At 38.2% G+C, this 21860-nt stretch overlaps 1 protein-coding gene across 2 annotated transcripts in view; it reads right to left on the reverse strand.

Moving 5' to 3' along the window:
- The window catches only part of ACS (acetyl-CoA synthetase), a 288618-nt gene that overhangs the window by 222135 nt on the left and 44623 nt on the right, over window positions 1–21860 (reverse strand). For both annotated transcript variants that reach the window (XM_089446615.1, XM_089446614.1), the window contains exon 6: window positions 20083–20165. In XM_089446615.1, coding sequence (XP_089302741.1) covers window positions 20083–20165 — 83 coding nt within the window. The remainder of the gene's footprint in view (window positions 1–20082; window positions 20166–21860) is intronic.

The raw sequence follows: 21860 nt of genomic DNA on the forward strand, positions 1-21860 counted from the left end.
AGAGGAGTCCATAATCAGAAGTGCCACGCACATATCGTAGCACACGCTTTGCTGCTATCCAATGATCAGCTTTAGGGACTAACATGAAGCGGGAAATGTAGCCTACTTCAAAACTGATGTCAGGTCTGGTGGCAGTAAGATAGATGAGACTGCCCACTAATTGCCTGAATAAAGTTTCATCCACAAGGGGAGAGGATGACTGTGCTGAAAGTTTGAGCCCTGGTTCCATAGGAGTCGTGGCCGGTTTGCAATCCTGCATTCTGAACCTGTCCACAAGATTTTTGGCATACTTGGACTGAGAGAGAAAGATATGATTTTCAGTCTGCCAAACTTCAACCCCCAGACAGTAATGAAGAAGTCCCAAGTCTGTCATCTCAAAGGTTCTGCATAAATCTTGTTTGATCCCATGGATCAAATGTGCAGAGCTGCCAGTAATGATAAGGTCATCCACATAGACAACCACAAACAAGATATCATCACTAGTATGCTTGATATACAGGTTCGCATCAGATGGGCTTCGCTGAAAACCCTGATCTGTCAGGTACTGATCAATTTTCATGTATCAAGCCCGAGGAGCTTGTTTCAATCCATAGAGTGCTTTAGCTAATCGACACACTTTCTGTTCTTGACCAACGACCTTGAATCCTGGAAGCTGCGTCATGTAGACTTCTTCTTGGAGATCACCATTTAGGAAAGCACTCTTTACATCCATCTGATGAACTTTCCAATTGAACTAAGCTGCTAGGGCAAGGACAAGCCTTATGGTACTCATCTTGGCTATAGGAGCAAAAGTCTCTTCATAGTCGATGCCTTCCTTCTGTGAGAACCCTCGAGGCACAAGACGAGCTTTATACTTGTCTATGGTTCCATCAGCTTTGTATTTCACTTTATACACCCATTTGCAGCCTATGGGCTTTTTTCCTGCAGGAAGATCAGAAAGGGTCCATGTGTGATTCTTCTGAAGACTCTGGAATTCGGCTTCCATAGCCTGTTCCCACTCAGATGTACCCTTAGCCTCTGAATAGGTTTGAGGCTCAAAAATACTGTGTAGGTTAGCCATAAGAGCAAAATTGACTGTAGACTGTTGTTTGTTCTTATGTCTAGAAGTTCTACCTTCAAGGAGCTCATCATCCCGGAGATCACCAATGGTTTTAGCCCACCATTTAGGCCGAAGAGTAGAGGAACCAATATCAGGAGGAGGTGGAGAAGACTCAAGAGCAATAGGGGCAGCAAGAGGAGGGTTATTTTCTGGAGGAAGCTCAAATAGAGTATTATCAAATACTGATGCTACATCATCCCTCCCATCAGGTGGACCGACCGGAAGAAGAACACTGTGAGGCTGACCCTCAGAACACTGCTCAGAAGAAGAAGACTGAAAGAATCCTCCGTCTTCATCAAATACTACATCCCGACTGAAGCTAAGACGACTAGTGGCTATATCTATCAGCCTATAAGCCTTGTGATGATCACTGTACCCTGTCATCATGAGTTTCTGGCTTTTGGAATCCAACTTAGAGCGCTTAGCAGCTGGAATCCAAACATATGCAACTGAGCCAAATACTTTGAGGTGACTGATCTTAGGCTTACAGCCAGACCAAACCTCTTCGGGAGTCTTCCCTTTAACAGCCTGAGTGGGTGATCGGTTAAGAAGATAAACAGCAGTAAATATTGCTTCAGCCCAGAATTTGTTTGGAACATTCCTGTGTTGTAACATGGAACGAGCCATTTCAACAACCGTGCGGTTGCGACGCTCGACAACACTGTTCTGCTGAGGAGTGTAGGGTGTGGTTAATTGACGTTTGATGCCATGAATATCACAGAAGTTAGCAAAAGTTGAAGAACAAAATTCCCCCCCGTTGTCGGTCCTAAGAGTCATGATGTTACAGCCAGACTCTTTTTCAACTAAGGTTTTAAACTTCTGAAAAGTACTAAGTGCATCAGATTTATTTTTTAGAAAATACACCCACATCTTTCTACTGAAATCATCTACAAGAAGTAAAAAATATTTCCAAGCAGTGATAGAAGTTGTATTCATAGGACCACAAATATCAGCATAAAGTAACTGGAGTACCTTAGATGCGCGCCAAGATTCTCCATCCTTGAATGAAGACCAATGTTGCTTTCCCGCTTGACAGGCGCCGCATACCCCCAACTGTTGAGTCTAAATATCAAGTAATCCTGACACAAGTCCCTCACGAGAGAGCTGAGAGAGATACTGCATATTTAGATGCCCATATCGCTGATGCCATAGAGTGCTGATGGAAGAGACACGCGCTGCTAGAGCCACTTCTGAAAGTCACCGGTGTCAAGTAGCCTGTATAGACCATGGTCCTCTAGGCCAACAGCGACTGTAAGACTAGTCTCCCTGGCAATAATGGAGCACTTGTGCGCACTGAACACTACATCAAGCTGAGGAGAATCTCATAATCTGGCTGACAGACAGCAGATTAATTTCCATACCAGGAACATAGTATACATTCAGAAAGATGAGTGTGCGCTCACCAGATTGGATTTGAACTGTACCTCTACCAACTATTGTGTACTTTTCACCTCCGCCAAATACCACGGAATCACTGAAAAGTGAGAAGTCAATAAACCAGTCACGCCTGTGAGAAAAATGGCGTGATGCACCAGAATCAATATACCAGGCAGATGACGAAACATGATCTGAAGACCTTTTAGCCATAAAGGCGTAAAAGGCAGAATCTGTCTGCTCGGAATGTTCTGCAACATTTGCTGTCTGATGAAGCCCTCCCTGTTTCTTCTGTTCAGAGGCAATCCTCTGTCGACAATCTTTCTTCATGTGGTCGAACTTGTGACAGTAATTACACTGCACATTTTTCTTCCTAGTAGGATCAAAAGGCTGAGAAGAACCTTTTTGCTGAAAGGACTGAGAGGACTGATATTTGGCAGCAAAAGCATTTTCTGAGGCTGATGTTGTACCACTCCCAAATTGTTGTTTCCAACGATCCTGCTGCATAAGTTTGGTGCATAACTCTGGAAACTTCAGATCAACATTAGTGGCGGTAATGTTGAGTGTTTCTATGAAGTGCTCATAAGATTTTGGTAGACTTTTCAGAGTGATGACTACCATATCTTCTTCCTCCATGGTGCGGCCAATGGCTTCGAGCTGGTCTCGAATGTCTTTAATCTTGTTGAGATGTTCCTGTAAAGACATATGTTCGTCCATCATGATGGAAAACAACTGATTTTTGAGAAAGAAAGCTCTGCTCTTGTCAGATGTCTCGTGCAGTTCATTCAACTGTTGCCAGATCTCGGCAGCTGTCTTGCCAGAAGGAAACTGCGGTAACTGATCATCAGCTACAGAGAGCTTGAGAAGCATAACAGCTTCTCGATTTCGATCATCAAACTTATCTTGATCAGTACCAGCTGTACCTGGACGAAGCTCTTTGCCCAAAACAAGCTGATCAAGACGCCTGTATTCAAAAATGGTCAACATTCTTAGTTTCCAGATGTTATAATCGCTGCCATTAAAGCGTTGATTTCCTTCTAACATCAGATTGGTGAGTGAGGCCATTTGTACGTTTCCCAAAGACAATAAAGAAGTCTGGCACAAATTTCAATGTAGATGCCCGCTGATCTTGGTGCAATAAAGATAAACAAAGCAGAATTTGTTCTGCGAAGCAGGTTCAAGAAAATATATATATAGCGCTTACCCGGCAAAATCTCCACAGAAATAATTTATAAAAAATGAGCGCGGGTGAAGATCCTCTTCCTTCGGCTAGACAGACAAAGTCTCTGTTTCTCTATGCGAAACAACGCCTACTCTGGTTAATAATATAATACAGGTTTTAAAAAATGCAAATTGGCAACGCTTAGATACAGCTTTTCTCCGAATCACGTATTCAACCAAGCATGAAAACGACCACACTGTTTCGGAGCAGAAATGGCCACGTTTTTGTGATAAACAGCAGCACCCCCAGCTTGAGTGAAAACTCGCATAATAACTTGAACCAAAATTCAAGCACCGCTACCTCCTCTCCTACGACTTCGATTTGGATTGCTGTAGAGCCCCGACGTCGATTAATGGAGATCCCGTGTAGTCGACTGACTGAAATATAACCAGACTGTCAAGAACCTATAGCCTGAGCGAAGAAGTATTACGTCAGATTGCGTTAATATCTTTGCGTCTATACGCTGATTCACTGAGCCTTCGAGAAGGTCGAAATGACGCGGGTCACGCCGAGGGGACAGAGCTCTGTCACGGGCTGTGAGAAAGAAAAAAAAATTATTCGCTTGAGGAAGCCTCAAGGAACTAGCCACCTGATATGACCAGCAGCTTAAGACGACACACCGACGTGACCTCAGAGCTCGAGGCAGAACTTGCTATGTGGAGAAAAATCGTCCGCTGGAGGAATTTCGATTTTCTCTCGACGTCTGAGGTTGCAGTCACGACAGAACCTGTAGCTACCAGATGAGTGGGCGTTGGACTATCTCATTCAATCAAAACATCATAGCCCAAATGATTCTTCTCTCTATCCAGTTACTGGTTCGAATCTCTGCGTGGATTGTTCTCAATTTTGCTGTTGATTCGGTAAATATAAAAATAGCTTTCAAATCTCAGACCAAGCAGAATATAGACAAGCTTTATTTGCAAATGGAGACGCTAACCCTTGGAAAAAAAAATTCGAATGTGGCCACGATAACAAAAAATCCAGACCCCTAAAGAGCAATTTCGAAATGAAACAAAAATTTTCAAACAGTGAAAAATTATTTCGAAAGAAACCTGTGCTCTGATACCATAAAACAGTGCGAAACACGCATATGGATTTCAATGAAATTAAATTAATTAATGAGCAAGCTCAAGCTCAATAATAATACAGAGATATTTACAAAAAATAGAAACATCAAGTTTCTATTTAGATAATGGAAACAATCAGTTTCATCTAAGAAACTGCTAAAAGAATAAAAATTAGCAACAACTAAAAGAATGAGCATTAAATACTTAAATAGGATTATTCTAATAGTTAACGCAATCATTTGGAAAACAGACAATATCTCCCACCGCCCAGACTCAACAACGTCGGTCGCTGGTTATTTATACATTAGTCGCAGATGATAATTATAAAACCAAATTGTTGTGCAAAAAAAATTCAGCGGATCGGTCGACTAAGCCCTTATCATCTATGGTTGTTATCAACTAAATTCCTCTTCCAAATTGTCAATAGATCGACCGACTAAACCATCAATCTCGCATGTGCAACAATTATAACGAGAACAATGGGAATGGGACCCAAGGTATTGGGGTTTAACATCTCAGTAACGGAATCTACAGTAAACTAATTCTCAAACACTTTGAATTATCAAAAATTAAATTCTAAATAATTGAAACTTTGACTTTATTTTTTTATTATTTTTTTTATTGTTTTTTATTATTATTTGGAGAGAAATTTGCTAAAAGATGAGGATATTTTGTTTGAGTACGATGGGATAGTTTAAGTTTTTCAAAATTTTGTTTTTATTCAAAAAATTTCTTTATGGGATTTAAAACTTAAACCATACGAAATTTGATAAATATTAAATTTAACATAAATCAATTTTTATATCTAAGATGAAATAATTTTATAAACTATTTTAAGAAAAGAAAATGTCATTGCATTTAAGACAAGTATTGCATATATATGGTAAGGTAATCCTGCAGCCTGTCATGGTAAACATAGTTAGGGCATGATCTAGAACCGTTCTAATGTTTATATAACAATCAGCGTTGAAAATTCTCTTATTTCACAAGGTATTTTTCCAGAGTTTTCAAATCATCAAGTCTGCTTGATGGGATAGATCTCTCCAAGATAAGAAAGAAAGACATGAGTGCACTACGTGTCACTCAACCATGAAATACGGAGAGCCAAGGCGATTTGAACAGTTGCCCATCACTTTAGTGAATAAGTAAATTAATAGCAAATTTATTTATGACCTTATTTAAAAATAATAATAATAATAATAACTTTAAATTTAATAAAATAAATAATAATAATAATAATAAATGTTGACTACCCAAGGGAGCGCAATAGAGCGTATTTAAGGCGAGGGGACCAAACAATAGGAGAGGAAGTGAGCCAAGTTTATTTTTCTGTGTCTATTCTAGACAATGAACATAGGTTTAGTTTGGGGTTTGTAAAGTCCCTCTTATAGTTAAAATCGAAGTAGATTTAGCTTAAAAACTCATAGTCTATGTAGAACTATAGAGTTTTCGTACTTGCGTTGCCTGTGAGCGTACCACTCTTTCAACACGTAATAATATACGATTTTAATAATCTCTTTATGGTGGGTATTCCGCTCTATCTTTGGACTACTCATGGAATGGTCATACACCTTTTTAAGTGAATCATTTTAACTCAGTGTGAATTTCAACTGTTGTGCTCGCTAAATTAAATGTGTATGTTATTAGACTCTTAAAATCGATAAATTATAATAGGATGACATTTGTATATCACTGGACAATGTTTGTTAGATACTGGAAACATTGATCCTAAACAATTAAAACACTTTTATGAACCAGGAAGACCGATGCATTTTAATAAGTATTGTTCCGCATCATAATAGGTCACCATACATTAAGACAAGAGGTAGCGATAGCAGCCTCCTTGACCTTAGTATCAATAAGACCTACTTGCAGGTAATAATAGCAAAAGAGCTATACCCATATGTGAGCTTGAATTTACAAAATTGTATTTATTAATCTAAATTTCACCTATAATATTCATAATCTTATTATGTGATTAGGAAAAGTTGCAATGGTAACGACATATCAACGATGACGCCATCAAGTAGAATCGCCATCGCTATCGTCGCCACCGTCGTTATCACCATCGCCATCGCCATTGCCACTACCATCGTCATCATCATCACCATCGCCACGATTGATACCATCATCAGCACCAACAGCTTCGACGCCGGAATTAACCATTATAATGCGCTCATTGGTAGCCATCTTGGAAACATTAAAATGGTCGCCAATAGCTAATACCAAAGAAGAGCAACCTCACCTTGAGGAAAGAAACCAAGAGGAGCCCAAGGGTTTTGATTATAGACAACCAAAGGAAGATATTTCTAAGGAGTTGCAAAAGATTAAACTCCCAAAATTTTCAGGAGGGCGAGCTGGAGTATGTGCTAAAGCATCGCTGGAAGGAATGACAAGGTGTTTCACACTAAGAGAATATTCTTCTACCTCTAAAACAAAGATCACTATATTTCAGCTTAGAGAAAGTGTGTTGATTTGGTGGGGAAATCTAGAAAAGCAACTACATCTTACATCGGACAACGTTCCGTAGGAATTATTCAAGGAAAGATTCCACGCAAGATACTTGCCACCCTATTTTCAAGAGCAACAAGCCGGAGCCTTCCACACATTATGAGATAAGGTTTATGGAGCTTGTGAAATATGTTCCTTATCTAGATACTAAAGAACGTCAAGTTGAGCGTTACGTATATGGATTAAATCCTCGAATCAAGGCCATAGTTAGAATGTGGAAGCCATCATCAGTTGTTGAAGCAATTGAATGTGTCTGTTATGCAGAAGAGCATCTAGGGATAAAAAGGGATGTCAGACCAACAGGACCCCCACAGCTAGGATTTCCAGGTAAGACTCCCCGAAACTTCTTCAAGCGGAGTAGCTCGATACCACCTCCTTATGGTAATAGATTTACCCCAAGAGTAAGAACAAGAGCTCCCATGACAGTGAATACTATAGTTGTTGAATCATCAAACACAAGTCAGTGGAAATCTCGAGGAACTACTAATAGAGGAAGAAGCATGAGAGGAAGTAGCACAAGAGGACGAAGCTCCTTTTTTAGAAACTCACAATCTAACTCAAGGGAATCATCCCAAGGTAATTGTTGGGAATGTGGAGGACAGCATTTGCAACGTGATTATCTGGAAGACTTGCCAAGTATAATGCATAGAGCGGGAAAAGAGTCATCACCAAATACCCAAGGCAATCATAGAATCCATGTAGTAATAAACAACAACCAGGCAGAACATCAGTCCATTGTAGTGGAATCCTCTAGAACTATTAACGGCATAAAACTCAAAATCTTATTTGATACTGGTGCGACTAATAGTTTCATTTCATCATATCCATTAAATAAATGTGGAATGGCAACTTGCAAGCAAAACGATTTCAAATAGGTGGAAATGTCTTCGGGAGAACTTCAATCTGTAGATTTAAGTGTTGAGGAATGCAAAGTTGATCTAGGGATCTGTTCGACTAAGTTAAAAGTTAATGTCACAACCCCATGAACTTATGACCTCGGCATAGGTATGGATTGGTTAGAAGCTCATCAAGCTTGGGTAGACTATTACAGGAAAAGAATTCTCTGCATAAATGATGAAGGAGAGACGATCCAAATCCAAGGTATTAAGAAGAAGGTATCTTTACACTTCATCTCAGCAATGCAAATGAAGTGTTGCTTAAGGAAAGGATGCCGGGTATGTTGAGAAATCTAGGGCATCAACTGTTAGGTTATTTCTCCTCAATTAGTAACTGCTTGTGAGTGCTTTTTACTTCTCTAGATTAGGATCTTCTTTTACTTAAGTTATTAGCGTTCTTCTTCATCAAACAGCTACCAATGCATGAACATAAATAGACGAGACACAAAATGTAAGCTATGAGGCAAGGCCAAAACCTCTCACTCTTTGAGAGGAAAACTCGCAAAAATTCTTCTTATAGAGATTCCAATTGAAGAATACCAAGACCAAAACCCTTGACCTAGTTGCCATTCCAAGACCAAGACACAAGTTCTCTTGATTGTCTTCTGCTCTTTTCCTCTTCTCAATTCCTCTTCCACTTCGACCTTCTTAACACTAAGACTACATCATTGTAATATCATCAAAAACCTCATCACCGCACTAAGATCTTCATTACTATAATACTACCAAGATCTTATCACTTGTAGGAGCACCGAGACCTCATGACTTGTAATGATACGCAAACTGTAATGTCGCTATGGTGAGACTTCATCATTGTGTATATACTGCAAACTCTTGCTGTAGTAGCACCGAAGATAAGAAATACTTGTCACTGCAATCTGAGTTCCTTTATTGAAATACTTGTCACTACAATTGATATCCGAACTTGTCTCTCTACTTATCACTGTAATTGTTATCTGAATCTCAGAGGTGAACCCGAACTCCTTGACAGTGAGATAGCACTGAATTTATCTCTGCAGTCATGTATCCTTATCTGAGCTCCTTTAACAAACTTTCCTCTGCAATCTATCTGAACTTATCTTTGCACTTTGTCACTCAAATTTCAGAGAGATCCGAACTTCTTTCTCTGTGGAATAGGTCAAGGTGCCTATTTATAGTAGTTTGCCTCTTAATATAAGCTGACATGACCTTATGAAGGGATGTATTTCTACTTAGGTGAGCCAACATGAGTCTTCTACTTCATATTGAGGCCGACTTGAAGAGGAGAACTTGTGCTTGTCTTTTGGAGGGCTTCTTGATAATTCTATAGACTCATATACATTGTAACATGCCCAAGAAGGGTTCTTCATGACATTGACTCTTTTTGACAAATCCTAAAGGCTCTCAATGGGAGCCATCTAAAAATAAAATCTCTTGCTCATGAAACCGATGAAGCAACCATTACAATAATAATTTTATTTTTCTTCTTACAAAAATCACAATTACATGTCATTATGAAGACCAAACCTAGTTACACTTTTCAATAGGGTATACGCAGTTCAGGAAATAAGCACGGAGAAAGGACCGTCCTTAGAGCAATATCAGTTGTTATCTGAATTTCGGATGTTTTTCCAAAGGAACTACCAAGATTACCTCCTGAAAGGGAGCTTGATCTTACAATAGAATTGAAACCTAGTACAAAACCAATCTCTAAAACATCCTACAGAATGAGGGCTCCTGAACTTCAAGAGTTACAAACCTAGTACGTCGTCTTGGGGTACGCCTGTAATTTTTGTCAAGAAGAAGGATGGCCTTGCGGCTATGCATAGACTATTGAGACTTAAATAGAGCTACAGTAAAGAATAGGTATCTAATGCCCCGAATTGATGACCTCTTTAACCAAATGAAAAGAGCTTTTTTCCTTTCAAAAATCGATCTATGTTCAAGCTATCATCAACTAAGAATTAAAGAAAGTGATATCTCTAAGGCTGCATTCCGAACACGCTTCGGGCATTATGAGTTCACAATGGTACCATTTGGGTTGACCAATGCACTAGCAATATTCATGAACCTTATGAATAGTGTTTTCCGCAAATATCGCGACCACTTTGTACAAGTCTTTTTAGATCATATTCTCATTTACTCCAAAAAGGAGAAAGAGCATGAAAAACATTTGTGGATAGTATTATCTTACCTCAGTGAACACCTAGGTCATATTATATCTGGTGAAGGGATCTCAGTAGATCCTGAGAAAGTAAAAGCAATCATGTAATAGACGATACCAAATAATGCACATGAAGTGAGAAGTTTTATGGGTTTAGCTAGATACTATCAAAGGTTTGTAGAAGGGTTTTCAAAAATTGCAAAGCCTATCACAACCCTCCAGCGTAAAGGAGTTAAGTACGAGTGGACTGAGAAATGTCACATCGCATTCTCTGAGCTTAAAGGACTATGGACCAATGCACCAATCTTACAAGTACCTGACATGGACAAAGACTTTATTGTATGTACTGATGCATCTAAGCAGGGATTAGGTGCAGTATTAATGCAAGACAGAGGAGTAATAATGTATGCCTCAAGGGAGTTAAAGCCTCATGAAGAACTCTACGCTACGCACGATTTAGAGTTAGTCATTGTAGTGCTAGCTTTAAAGCTATGGAGACACTACCTAGTAGGGAGAAACTTTATGCTCAAAAGCGACCATCAAAGTCTACAATATTTGTTTAACCAAAGGGCCTTGAATGTTAGATAAAGACGATGGAATGAATTCCTAAGTGAGTATGACTTTGGAATTTCCTACATAAAAGGGAAAGAGAATATAGTGGCAGATGCTTTAAGTAGAAAACCACGAATATTTTCCCTCATACTTATCAAGGTATACTTGAGGAAGCGAGTACTAGAACATCTCTTGAGAGACAAATGGTATTTAAAAGTGAGATCCGACTTTGACAGTAAAAATCCAAAAGAACCTAAGTTTGAAGGATATGAACTAGAAGATGATGGAATTTTACGATTCCATGGAATGATGTACATTCCTGATATGGGGATCTCTGAAACACCATCGTTAAGCAAGCCCACAGAGCATTGCATTGTGCACATTCTAGTGTAAAGAAAATGTATGCTGACACAGAGAAACTCTTCTTTTGGGCAGGCATGAAACGGGATATTGTCCAATTCCTTGCAAAATGTCTTGAATGTCAACAAGTGAAGATTAACCATTGTCACCCAACAGGTCTCCTGCAACCTCACAACATTCCTATGACCAAATGGGAAATAATTTCTATGGATTTTATCATCGAGATACCTCTTACTCCACAAAGGCATAATGTGATTCTGGTTGTGGTGGATAGATTAACGAAAAAAACCCATTTTATTCCCGTAAGAGATACTTATGAAGTTGGTAACGTAACTCGTTTATTTATAAATAAAATCATCAGATTTCATGGAATACCTAAGAAGATCATATCAAATAGAAATCCATGATTTACTTCAAGATTTTGAACTTGTATGCAGTGAGTCTTAGGAACTCAACTAAATTTAAGCACAGCTTATCATCTTGAGACTGATGGGCAAACAGAAAGGGTGAACCAAGTAACAAAAGATATGTTCAGGATGTATATTATGGATCAACAAACACAATGGGAAAAGTACTTGCCCTTAGTTGAATTTGCATACAATAACAGCTACCACAGTTCAAACGGGATGCCTCCATTTGAAGCATTGTACGGTAGACCTTACAGAACACCGTTAAGTTGGGACAGGTTAGAAGATTGGGTGATAGTGGAACCAGAATTAATTCAAGAGATGGAAGAACAAGTAAAACAAATTAGACAACGGTTAAAGGAACCACAGGATAGGCAGAAGAGTTATGTTGATGCTCACAAGACAAATAGGAATTATGAAGTAGGGGATCAGGTTTTCATCCGCATCAAACCAAACAACAACACCATCTGGTTTGAAAAAGAGACAAACTTATCACTCTGATTTATAGGGCCATTCAAAGTTCTGGAAAAAGTTGGACCTATCCCCTATCGTTTTGCACTACCACCCCACTTGCATAAAGTTCATAATGTATTTCATGTATCTATATTAAGACATTACATAGCTGACAAATCTCATAACCTTCAATGGAAGAAACTGCAAGTATTGAACAATGGAACCATTTCGGTCGAACCACTACGTATACTGGAACATAAGATTTGACAGCTCAAGAACCGCCTGGTAGACCAAGTTAAGGTTCAGTGGGACAAATATAGCCTTGGATCAGCTACCTGGAAAGATATAGAGACCATATGTCGAAGATACCCCAACTTGTGTTGATCTTAAAGAACATAAAACCTTATTTTGTATATGTTTACTTTATTTTGAGTTGGATACTTAAGACTATTATTTTGAATTATCACATGTAAAAGTGAAGTTTTATTTTGCTGGTACATGGTATATGTTATTTGTTTAACTCTGTTGGTACATGGATATCCATATGAAATATTTTATTTAATTAACATTGCCAGAATATGGATACCAATATGAAGTTTAGTATTCGATTAACTTTGCTATGAAATTGAAATTATGAATTATGTTATGGATGAGATATCTATAGTTTTACTTTCTGCATATCGACATGATTGATGAGATGGAAATAAAATAATGACTACATTTTAATATGAAAGCTAACTTACAGATATATGGGCTGGACATGGCCAAGTACGTTATGTGAACGCAAAGATCAATATCGTAGATAGAAATATATGTGAAATACACCGAAAATGTTATTTAAATACAATTTATTTTGAATATATTGATACATATGTTATAATGTGTGGACAAGTGTTTACATTGCAAATAACATCGTTACAAAACCCACCGAGCTAGGAGAAGGAGGAGGAGCTTGGAGGAGTAAAGAAGGGCTTCCATCTACAAGAGCTAACGAGGTAAGTCCAAACCCCAAACTCCCTCTTTTTTTTGTCATTGTTTTTTGTATTTTTCTCCTCCCTCCTACTCTTTCCCATTCTTTCGTCTTGCTCATTTAATTGCAGGTTGTCAACCACCTATATCCATATTCCAAGATGGTGTTCTTTTGGCTTCTATGTATCAAACCACTTTTGGTTTTAATGATGGCAAGGGGGAGTAGGAATAGAAGGGAAGAAAAACAAGAGGATAGTGGTCCCCCTATGAGTGACCCAATGTATGATGAGGAGGAAGGGTTTGTAGAGGAAGGGGATGAACCTAAAGGGAACACTGAAACACTAGAGGGGAAAGCTGCATTGACACCCTTGTGGAACTATGTGACCGAACTTGAAGGGGGAAAGGGTGGTGGAAGCTACAAATTTTTGTGCCCTCATGGTTGTCATGGAGGAAAACCATTTAGTGGTTCATATACCCGTGTGAGGAGGCATCTTTGTGGGGTGATGGACAGCAATGATAAAAAGGGTGTTGTGGGGATACAAATTTGCCCAAACATTTCAGTTGAACAAAGAATAAAATCCATCCAAATAGAGAACCTTGCACAACAAAAAAGCAAGAAACAAAAAACTCAGTCTAAATAAAGCACAAACTCTAGATTTGGTAGCTCATCTCCTCATGGTACTTTTGCAAGCTCTGGAGGTAAAAGAACAATAGGGGATTTTCTGAATGTTGCTGAGAGGGATGATGTGGATGGAAAGATGGTCTAAATTCTTTGTGCTTGCAGTGTACCATTCAATATGCTTCGCTCTCCCTATTGGCATTAAATGGTAAAGGCCATCAATGAAGCCCCAAAAGGATACGAGTCCCCCAACTATGAGAAAGCTAGAACAGTGTTATTAGAAAGAGAAAAGAAAAGGTTCAAAGAGCTTTGACACATTTTACAAATGAGCGGGTGGATTGTGGGGTATCCATTGTATCAGATGGGTGGACAAATATTAGAAACCAACATTTGATAAATGTTCTTGGTGTTTCTGCTAGTGGTGCAATATTTATTACATGTCATGACTCCTCCATCAGTGCATCTTCCCAAAACATTGCAGATCTCCTATTACAATAAATCAAAGATGTTGGTCCGAATAATGTGGTTCAAGTGATCACAAATAATGCAGCAAATTGTAAGGCAACAAGAAAAGTTATTGAGCATACTCATCCACACATCTTTTGGTCCGGTTGCCTGGTGCACACATTGAACCTTTTGATGCATGATATTGTGAAGCATAAAGAATGTGGGTGGATTAATGAGCTTTACAGGAGAGGGAAGCACCTCATTAAATTTATCACAGGGCATACAAGGGTAAACTACTTCTATGGCACTTACTCCAAGTTGCAGATGCTTAAACTTGCAAAAACAAGATTTGCAAGTTATTACCTCACCTTTATGCAGCTAGTGAAGGTGAGACAAGTTTTAACTAATATGGTGACCGTTGAATCATGGGAGGAAATTAACACTGATAGAGATGGTGCTAATAAAGCCAAGGACACTATTCTTGACATGTACTTTTGGTCACAAGTTAAATATGTTTTGCAAATCACCAAACCAATTTATTACATGATCAAGTTTGCAGATTCAGATCGACCAATAATTGGGGAGGTTTATGAGCAAATGGATAGCATGTTGGGGCAGATTAAAGACATTGTTGAGCCTAGAGATATCAGCTTGTACAATTATATTCGTGCAGACATGGAAAACCGACGGGAAATTCTAAATGTTTCATTGCATGCATTAGATGTTTTGACACCTAAATACTATCATCCATCATGGCTTTCAACACCAACACCTGGGGGGGGGGAGCAGGAGAAAACCACACCTAGATCCAGAGGTCACGAAAAATATATGATTGCATTGAGTAAATTAGTCCTTGATGAGGAGGAGGTTGCCATGGTACAAAGACAATTGAGCAACTATACGCTTAGCACTGATCCATTTGGGAGCATGCATGCAATTAGAGATCGAGAGACTTTTTCTTCTCTTGAGTGGTAGAACATGCATGGAGGTGTTACTCCACTTCTACAGACTCTAGCATTGCAGGTGCTATCACAAGTGGTAAACACTTCTTCTGCAGAGAAGTGTTGGAGCTCTTATTCTTTCATCCCCAGTGTTAAAAGGAACAGGTTGAGTTTAGATCGGGCAAAGAGCTTGGTTTATGTTCATTACACCTTGCGATTGTTGTCCCATTATTGTGATGATGCAAAGCATAATAAAGACCTTAAGGTTTGGGGCAAGAATCCAGAGGAGCCCAATTTGGAGGATGGAGTGTTGCGATTAGATCAATTAGAGGATGCTCTTTTCCAGGTATGTCCATTGTGGTATGAATTTCAAAATTCAGTCAATAAGTGTTATGTCTGTTGAATTCAAATGTGTCAATTTTGCTTATAAAGCATTTCTCTAATTCTAGTTTTTAGTTTTTTTGTTAACTAATGGTTTTTTTGTATGAATTTGTTGAGCAATTCCAGGATGATGATGATCGAGTTGAGATGCCACCCCCATTTGGTCCCTTGCATCCCAGGTTCCATGGTTCAACAACAACAGCAAGGGGTTCGTCTTCATCAGTTTCAATACCATAACTTCCACAGGCACCATCTTCTTCATTGCCAACACGTGGAGGCCCGCTGCCACGTTCTCTTCATGGTGGAAGGAGGAGAGATTAGTAGATATATTCACAATTTACTACTTTTGTTATAGGTTAATCATTAGACTTGTAGGCTTGTTGTGAATTTGAACCTTTTTGCCTTGGTGGTGGCCAAGTGGCCTATTTTGTAAACATTATTATTTGAATTTTGGACATGACTAATGTTGACAGTTGCTCACTTGCTAGATAATATGCTTTATGTTTTATGTTTTATAATATGCTTAAAATTTGATGTGTATTTGTAATTGCTAGAATATAGATGGATGATGCTTGAATAATTAATCATTGATGTACAATGGAATCATGGATGCCATATCTATCTTGATTTATGTAAAAATGTGCATGTTTTAATGTCTTCCACAACTAATTTGGTATTTGGGATGTTTGTTTTGAATATAAATGCAAAATATATATATATATATAGTAGACGCTTCGCTTCCTAGATTTTTAGAAAATGACGCTTCCGCGTCCCCGTTTCATCCCTGTTTCGTGCAACGTTGGTCCTAGGGGCATTCATAGGTTTAAACAACACTTGACTAGTATTAGAGGCCAAATTACTCCATGTGAAGCACCATGAGTACAAATTGGGGACATTAGGAAGTAGTTGTTAAATAGTTTTGAGAAGTTTCAGGAAGAAAAAGCTAGACAAAAAGAAATAGACGTTGAAATTGGGAGGAAGAGGAGTATACAACAAATGATGGCTACCAACACCCATTTTGATTTTGAGGGCCCTTCTTCTATCGCTTGTACTAATACATCCAGCCCCTTTTGCTATGTTCCTCCCTCTTTGGAGTCCATGAAAGAAAAAAAGGATAAGGGTAAAATGAAAAAGAAGGGTGATATGAATATCAAAAGTTATTTCATTGTCACACCCTCCTCTCCATCAGATGCACATGGTCCTCAAGCTAGTAGAAGTCATATGCAGCCCACTTTAGATGACCATCTTTTGGACCCCATGTGCTGCATATTGCATAGACCTCATGCTTGAGGATACTGGCAAATTAGTTTGGGTCAAGAACATTGTAGAGCATGACAAAAGCATAACAAAATGTATCTACAATCATTCATGGATTTTGAGCCTGATGAGGAAACACATAGGGGGCAAGGATATGATTAGGCCTGCCATCACTAGATTTGCAACTCATTTTTTGACACAGCAATCTATGTTTTCCCAACACAGAAACATCCAAAAGTTGTTTTCCAGTGATGAATGGAATGAAATCCATTGGTCTCACAAACAAGATGGCAAAGATTTGAAAAATAAAGTTAAGGAAGAAATATTTCGGAAAAAGGCAACAGAGATTGTGAAGGTTGTTGAGCCACTAGTTAAGGTGTTGCGGTTAGTGGATGGGGAAAGATTGGCTATGGGTTTCATTTATGAGACTATGGATAAAGCAAAGGAGCAAATAAAGACAGTGTACGAGGATAGAGTGGCTAAGTATGGGCCCATTTGAGCAATCGTTGATGAAAGATGGAACAATCAACTCCATCGCCTTATACATGCATCTAGGTATTTTTTGTACCCAAGGTATCATTATAAAGCTCTAGAGGAAGGAGCTTTGGGTGGGGAGGTTAGAGATGGATTGATTGACTGCATTGATCGCATGGTCCCTATGGAGAGTGATCAGCTGGAGATACACCAACAGATCAATTGTTTCAGCAAAGCCACAGGTACCTTTGGCAAGAACCCAGCAAGGATTGCAAGGAAAGGGGATGAGCCAAGTAAACAAGAAATTTCAATTTTCCAATTCTTATTTTGTTAAATTGTTTATAATTTCAAAGTTGGATATAATTTGTAATTTTGTTGAGCTAACTCATTCCACAACTATGTTTTTTGCAGCACAATGGTGGGAGCCATTTGGTAGCCATTGTCCTCAATTGCAAAAGTTTGCAATTCGTATTTTGAGTCAAACTTGCAATGCTACTAGGTGTGACTGCAATTGGTCAATCTTTGAAAGGATTCACACGAAGAAGAGAAACCATTTGGATCAAAAACGGTTAAATGATCTAATCTATGTCCCATACAACCTCTGGCTCAGACGCAACCAATTGTTGAACAAAAGACCTGATTCAGATCCCACTGTGTTGGAAGATATTGATCCAACATCAGATTGGGTAGTGGAGAGTCATCCAGCAGAGTTTGATTCTGATGAGGATCTTGATTTGGATTTACAAACGGAGGCATTAATTGAAGAAAATTTTTAGTTGAATGAAGATCCACTTGTACCAGCCTCAGGCCCAGCCCCAATTCCTCCAGTTGTAGGCGCTTCCTCTACTCAACCACGACGGAAGTGCATATCTTGTTTATCTCAGTGTGCAGCTGCTGCACAACCTACTAGTGCTACCACTTCTACTGCTACAGTTGCAGTTGAAGATGATGATGAGGAGGAGCCATGGGTTTCCCTGTCTGACTCTGATTCAAAGTCTGAGCCAGATGATGTTGGCTCCTCTAGCAGTAGCCAGTAGTACTGGTGACTAGTGATGTTTTGCAGTTTACTTTTGTTGTAGAGGCCATTTCTAGCCTCCTTGGTTATGTTTTTTTTGTTTTGATCTCTATATCATCATTCATGTATGTATTGGACAATGCATTGGGTGCCATTTTGATATAATGGATATATTTATGAGCCTACTTTGATCATATGTTGTCTTCTCTCTATATTCTAAAGCTCTGTGTTTGGAAACATGAATGAAAATCTTCAAAATTATGTTTTTTCATAAATAAATAAATAAAATATTTAATGTATTTTTTACAATGACCGAGTCATTGAAATCAAACTGGTCGAGTCGATACCAAGCCGGAGTCAAAGTCGGATCCAACCCTCAGCCGTTTCCGAACCGGAGTCTGAGTTTTCAAACATTGGTATCATGTTGTACTTTGATGAGTTGTAACTTGTTTTGGACCTTGGGCATTGGCCATAATTTTATTTCTTAATTGATACTTGGACTATGTACTTGGCACTTGTTGATTTCAAAGAATATTTATGGACTTATGAAATCAAAAAAGGAAAAACCTTGTTTGGTATCTAGATTGAATTTATTTTTTTATCTATGTTTCTATTTCTGAATATCATCACCCATGTTTTTGGGAATTGTAAAGAATTTATTTAGATTCTCTTAACTTTTAATATACATTTTATTGTCATCCCATGAAAAAGTGGGGATGCACTCTAGCGTTCCCAAACACATGTCCCCCCATCCCCCACATTCTGGAAACTTGTGTAACTTAGAAAAATATGGTATGCATCAGATAAAAGCTTAAACATGATTACAAGGTACAATGTATAAGAGTATTTACTATTTATGTTTGTGGAGAAAGGAGATCACAATGAACAACTATGACTCCTTAATACTTATTTATTAGTAGGTGATTAGTTAGGTATATAGCACCAATATTCACAGGAAAACTTCATTTACGGGTTCCAGCATTCAGAGTTCCATTAATATTATAATATTTAACATTTAATATATATTTTATTATCATCCCCTGAAAAAGTGGGGGTGCACTCTAGCGTTCCCCCATCCCCCACATTCTGGAAACTTGTGTAACTTAAAAAGATATGGTATACATCAGATAAAAGCTGAAAGATGATTACAAGGTACAATGTCTAAGGGTATTTACTATTTATATTTGTGGAGAAAGGAGGTCACAATGAACAACTATGACTTCTTATTTATTAGTAGGTGATTAGTTAGGTATATAACACCAATATTCATAGGAAAACTTCAATTACCAGTTCCAGCATTCAAAGTTCCATTAATATTATATTATTCTACAAAAACTTAGGTTGACTTCTAATAAAATTCTTACTTCAATTAAATCACAGACAGTATGATTGAAGCGAGTTGGAGTATATAACAGATATTTGTTCCTATTCTTCTGCTTAAAAACTATCAGTTCTCAAGGCATGTTTGGCAAAAAAATAACACATATCAGAGCTGTAAAGCTCTTCATCTACTCCACAAAGGAAGACAAAGTTAGCAGTGCTATCAAAAAGTTTATATATGCACTGGTTTCAATAGTTTTCAAAAACTGAATGCAATCCAGATTGCTCGACTTTAAGGTTTGACTAGCCTTAGAGGACACCATTTTCATATTGTGGTATATATTAAAGAAAAAATCCAGAAAACAAAACACAACTCTATGAATGCGTGAATTCGTTATCAATTACATTGCAAGAAAAATGTGAAGATAGATGTAAAACTAGTACAAAACCAAGCATTCTCGAACAATGTTAGATACTTCAGTAAAGAAAAAAAGAACATATCAAAAGATTGCATGCATATAACATGCATAAATCATATCATTATCAAGATTCTTTTTTTGTGTATAATTACTGACCTGCCACCAGATGTCTCTTCCTTTCTTCCATGGTGTGTTTTCTTTATTTAATGCAAACTCATTTGCATATGTCAAACAGACACCTATACAAACACAAAGTAGCATTCTATGAGAATATCTGCCAAATGTTTTGAAAAGCAAGATTTTAAATGCCAACGCAAGAGTCGCTCCCACGCACAATGTGGCTAGTTCAAAGCTGAGAAGAAGCATAGCATACTCCTCTGAAATAAAAACACCATCTTTGTTGCAACCAAACACAAAGATTCCATGTTTAGTACTGTTGGAACTTGCTCCATCTTATGAAAGATTTGATGAGCTTAAAGAACAAGCATAAACTAACAGATAATATAAATTATAGGCTAGATAGGATCACTTTATTAATGTCCACAAACGACCAAAAAAATAGGCCAGTAGGATTCAAAAGTACACAATATATTAAAGTGCAAAGCAACTTCAAGAAGCTAAGAGACAAAAATAAAAAAACAAAACTATTGAATAAGAGAATAGTCAAAAGGGTCACTTGCACATCTAAGTGTGTATAAAAATGAGAGGGATGGGTGAGGAAGAAGCATAGAGATTTAGGATTTTGCAGAGCCTAGCACCAGATGATGAATAGTTAGACTACAATGGAGATCCTATCAAAGGTTTATCAGTGCTCACTAATGGCGTTAAGGAGTCATGCAATGATTTCTTGCATAAGTGTAGCGCCCTTGGTGGGCTTTGGCTACAATCTAGGGATGTTACGAGGACGTCATTGACAACTATAAGAAACTCTCCTAAGTCAAAGGCCCAAGGGGGATTTGATAGGACTATCAAAAGGACAAGTCTATCATAAAGTCACAACAAGGTGTTGTTGGTGAAAGGACAAAAAGGCAGGCCAACTCCAATGTTTCATTAAACAAGTAGTATGCTCCTCCACTACTAAACCAAGGGAGTGATTACAAAGTTGGAAAGGCCTCAAAGGTTGTCTGTTTTGTCTTTCATCTTGACCAAAACTTTGTAGTATATATTATACAAGAACCATAGTTAGCAAAGATCGGTCAAGGTTTTATGAAAGAGGTGTCCCTTGCTTCTAGTGAGGTATTAGGCAAAAGGAAGAGAGAAACGTATAGAATCTGAAGATAGAAGACCTCTAATAAATGAATAAAGGATGAATAGGAAGTGTGTAAAATTGTCAAAAGTAACGACCAACCTGGTATTGGGAGAGGATATCACGATGGATAAGTTGGTTGATATGTCGTGTAAAACTTTCACGAGACAATTCTATGGAGAATGCATTTCATAGAAAAGCCTTTTCTATTGGATTGAAAGTTAATGGAACCCTCTATTAGGCTACATGCCTAGTTTCAATACCCTGGTTAAAGGTTGGCTTGCACCCCATTCTAGAAATGAGGAGGAAATGAAGATATACAAGCAAAGTGTTTTTGGGGTTCATTGTTCTTAACAGTGAAAAATGGTCTCCAACCTTTGATCCTAGAATGGAGAAGATAACTAACCATCCAATGTGGGTCAAGATGCCTACACTCACTCTGGAGCTCTAGTCAATGGAAGAATTTAGTGCCATGGTAAATGGTATAGGAACCCTTTTAGAAGTGGATGATTTTGAAAAGAAATTTGCACACACAGTGGCTCACATCTCAAAGGAGTTAGATCCGCATAATTGGCTAGATGGGCAAATTGAAATTGAAGTGGGTAATTGAACTTATACCTAGAACCATGAGTTTGGACTATGTCAGTGTTCCCTTTCACTATACCAAATGTCACAATTATGGCCATTT

This window comes from Pinus tabuliformis, chromosome X (assembly GCF_031772625.1).
Source record: "Pinus tabuliformis cultivar Carrire ecotype Pingquan chromosome X, CPIR1, whole genome shotgun sequence".
Classification (NCBI taxonomy): Eukaryota; Viridiplantae; Streptophyta; class Pinopsida; order Pinales; family Pinaceae; genus Pinus; species Pinus tabuliformis.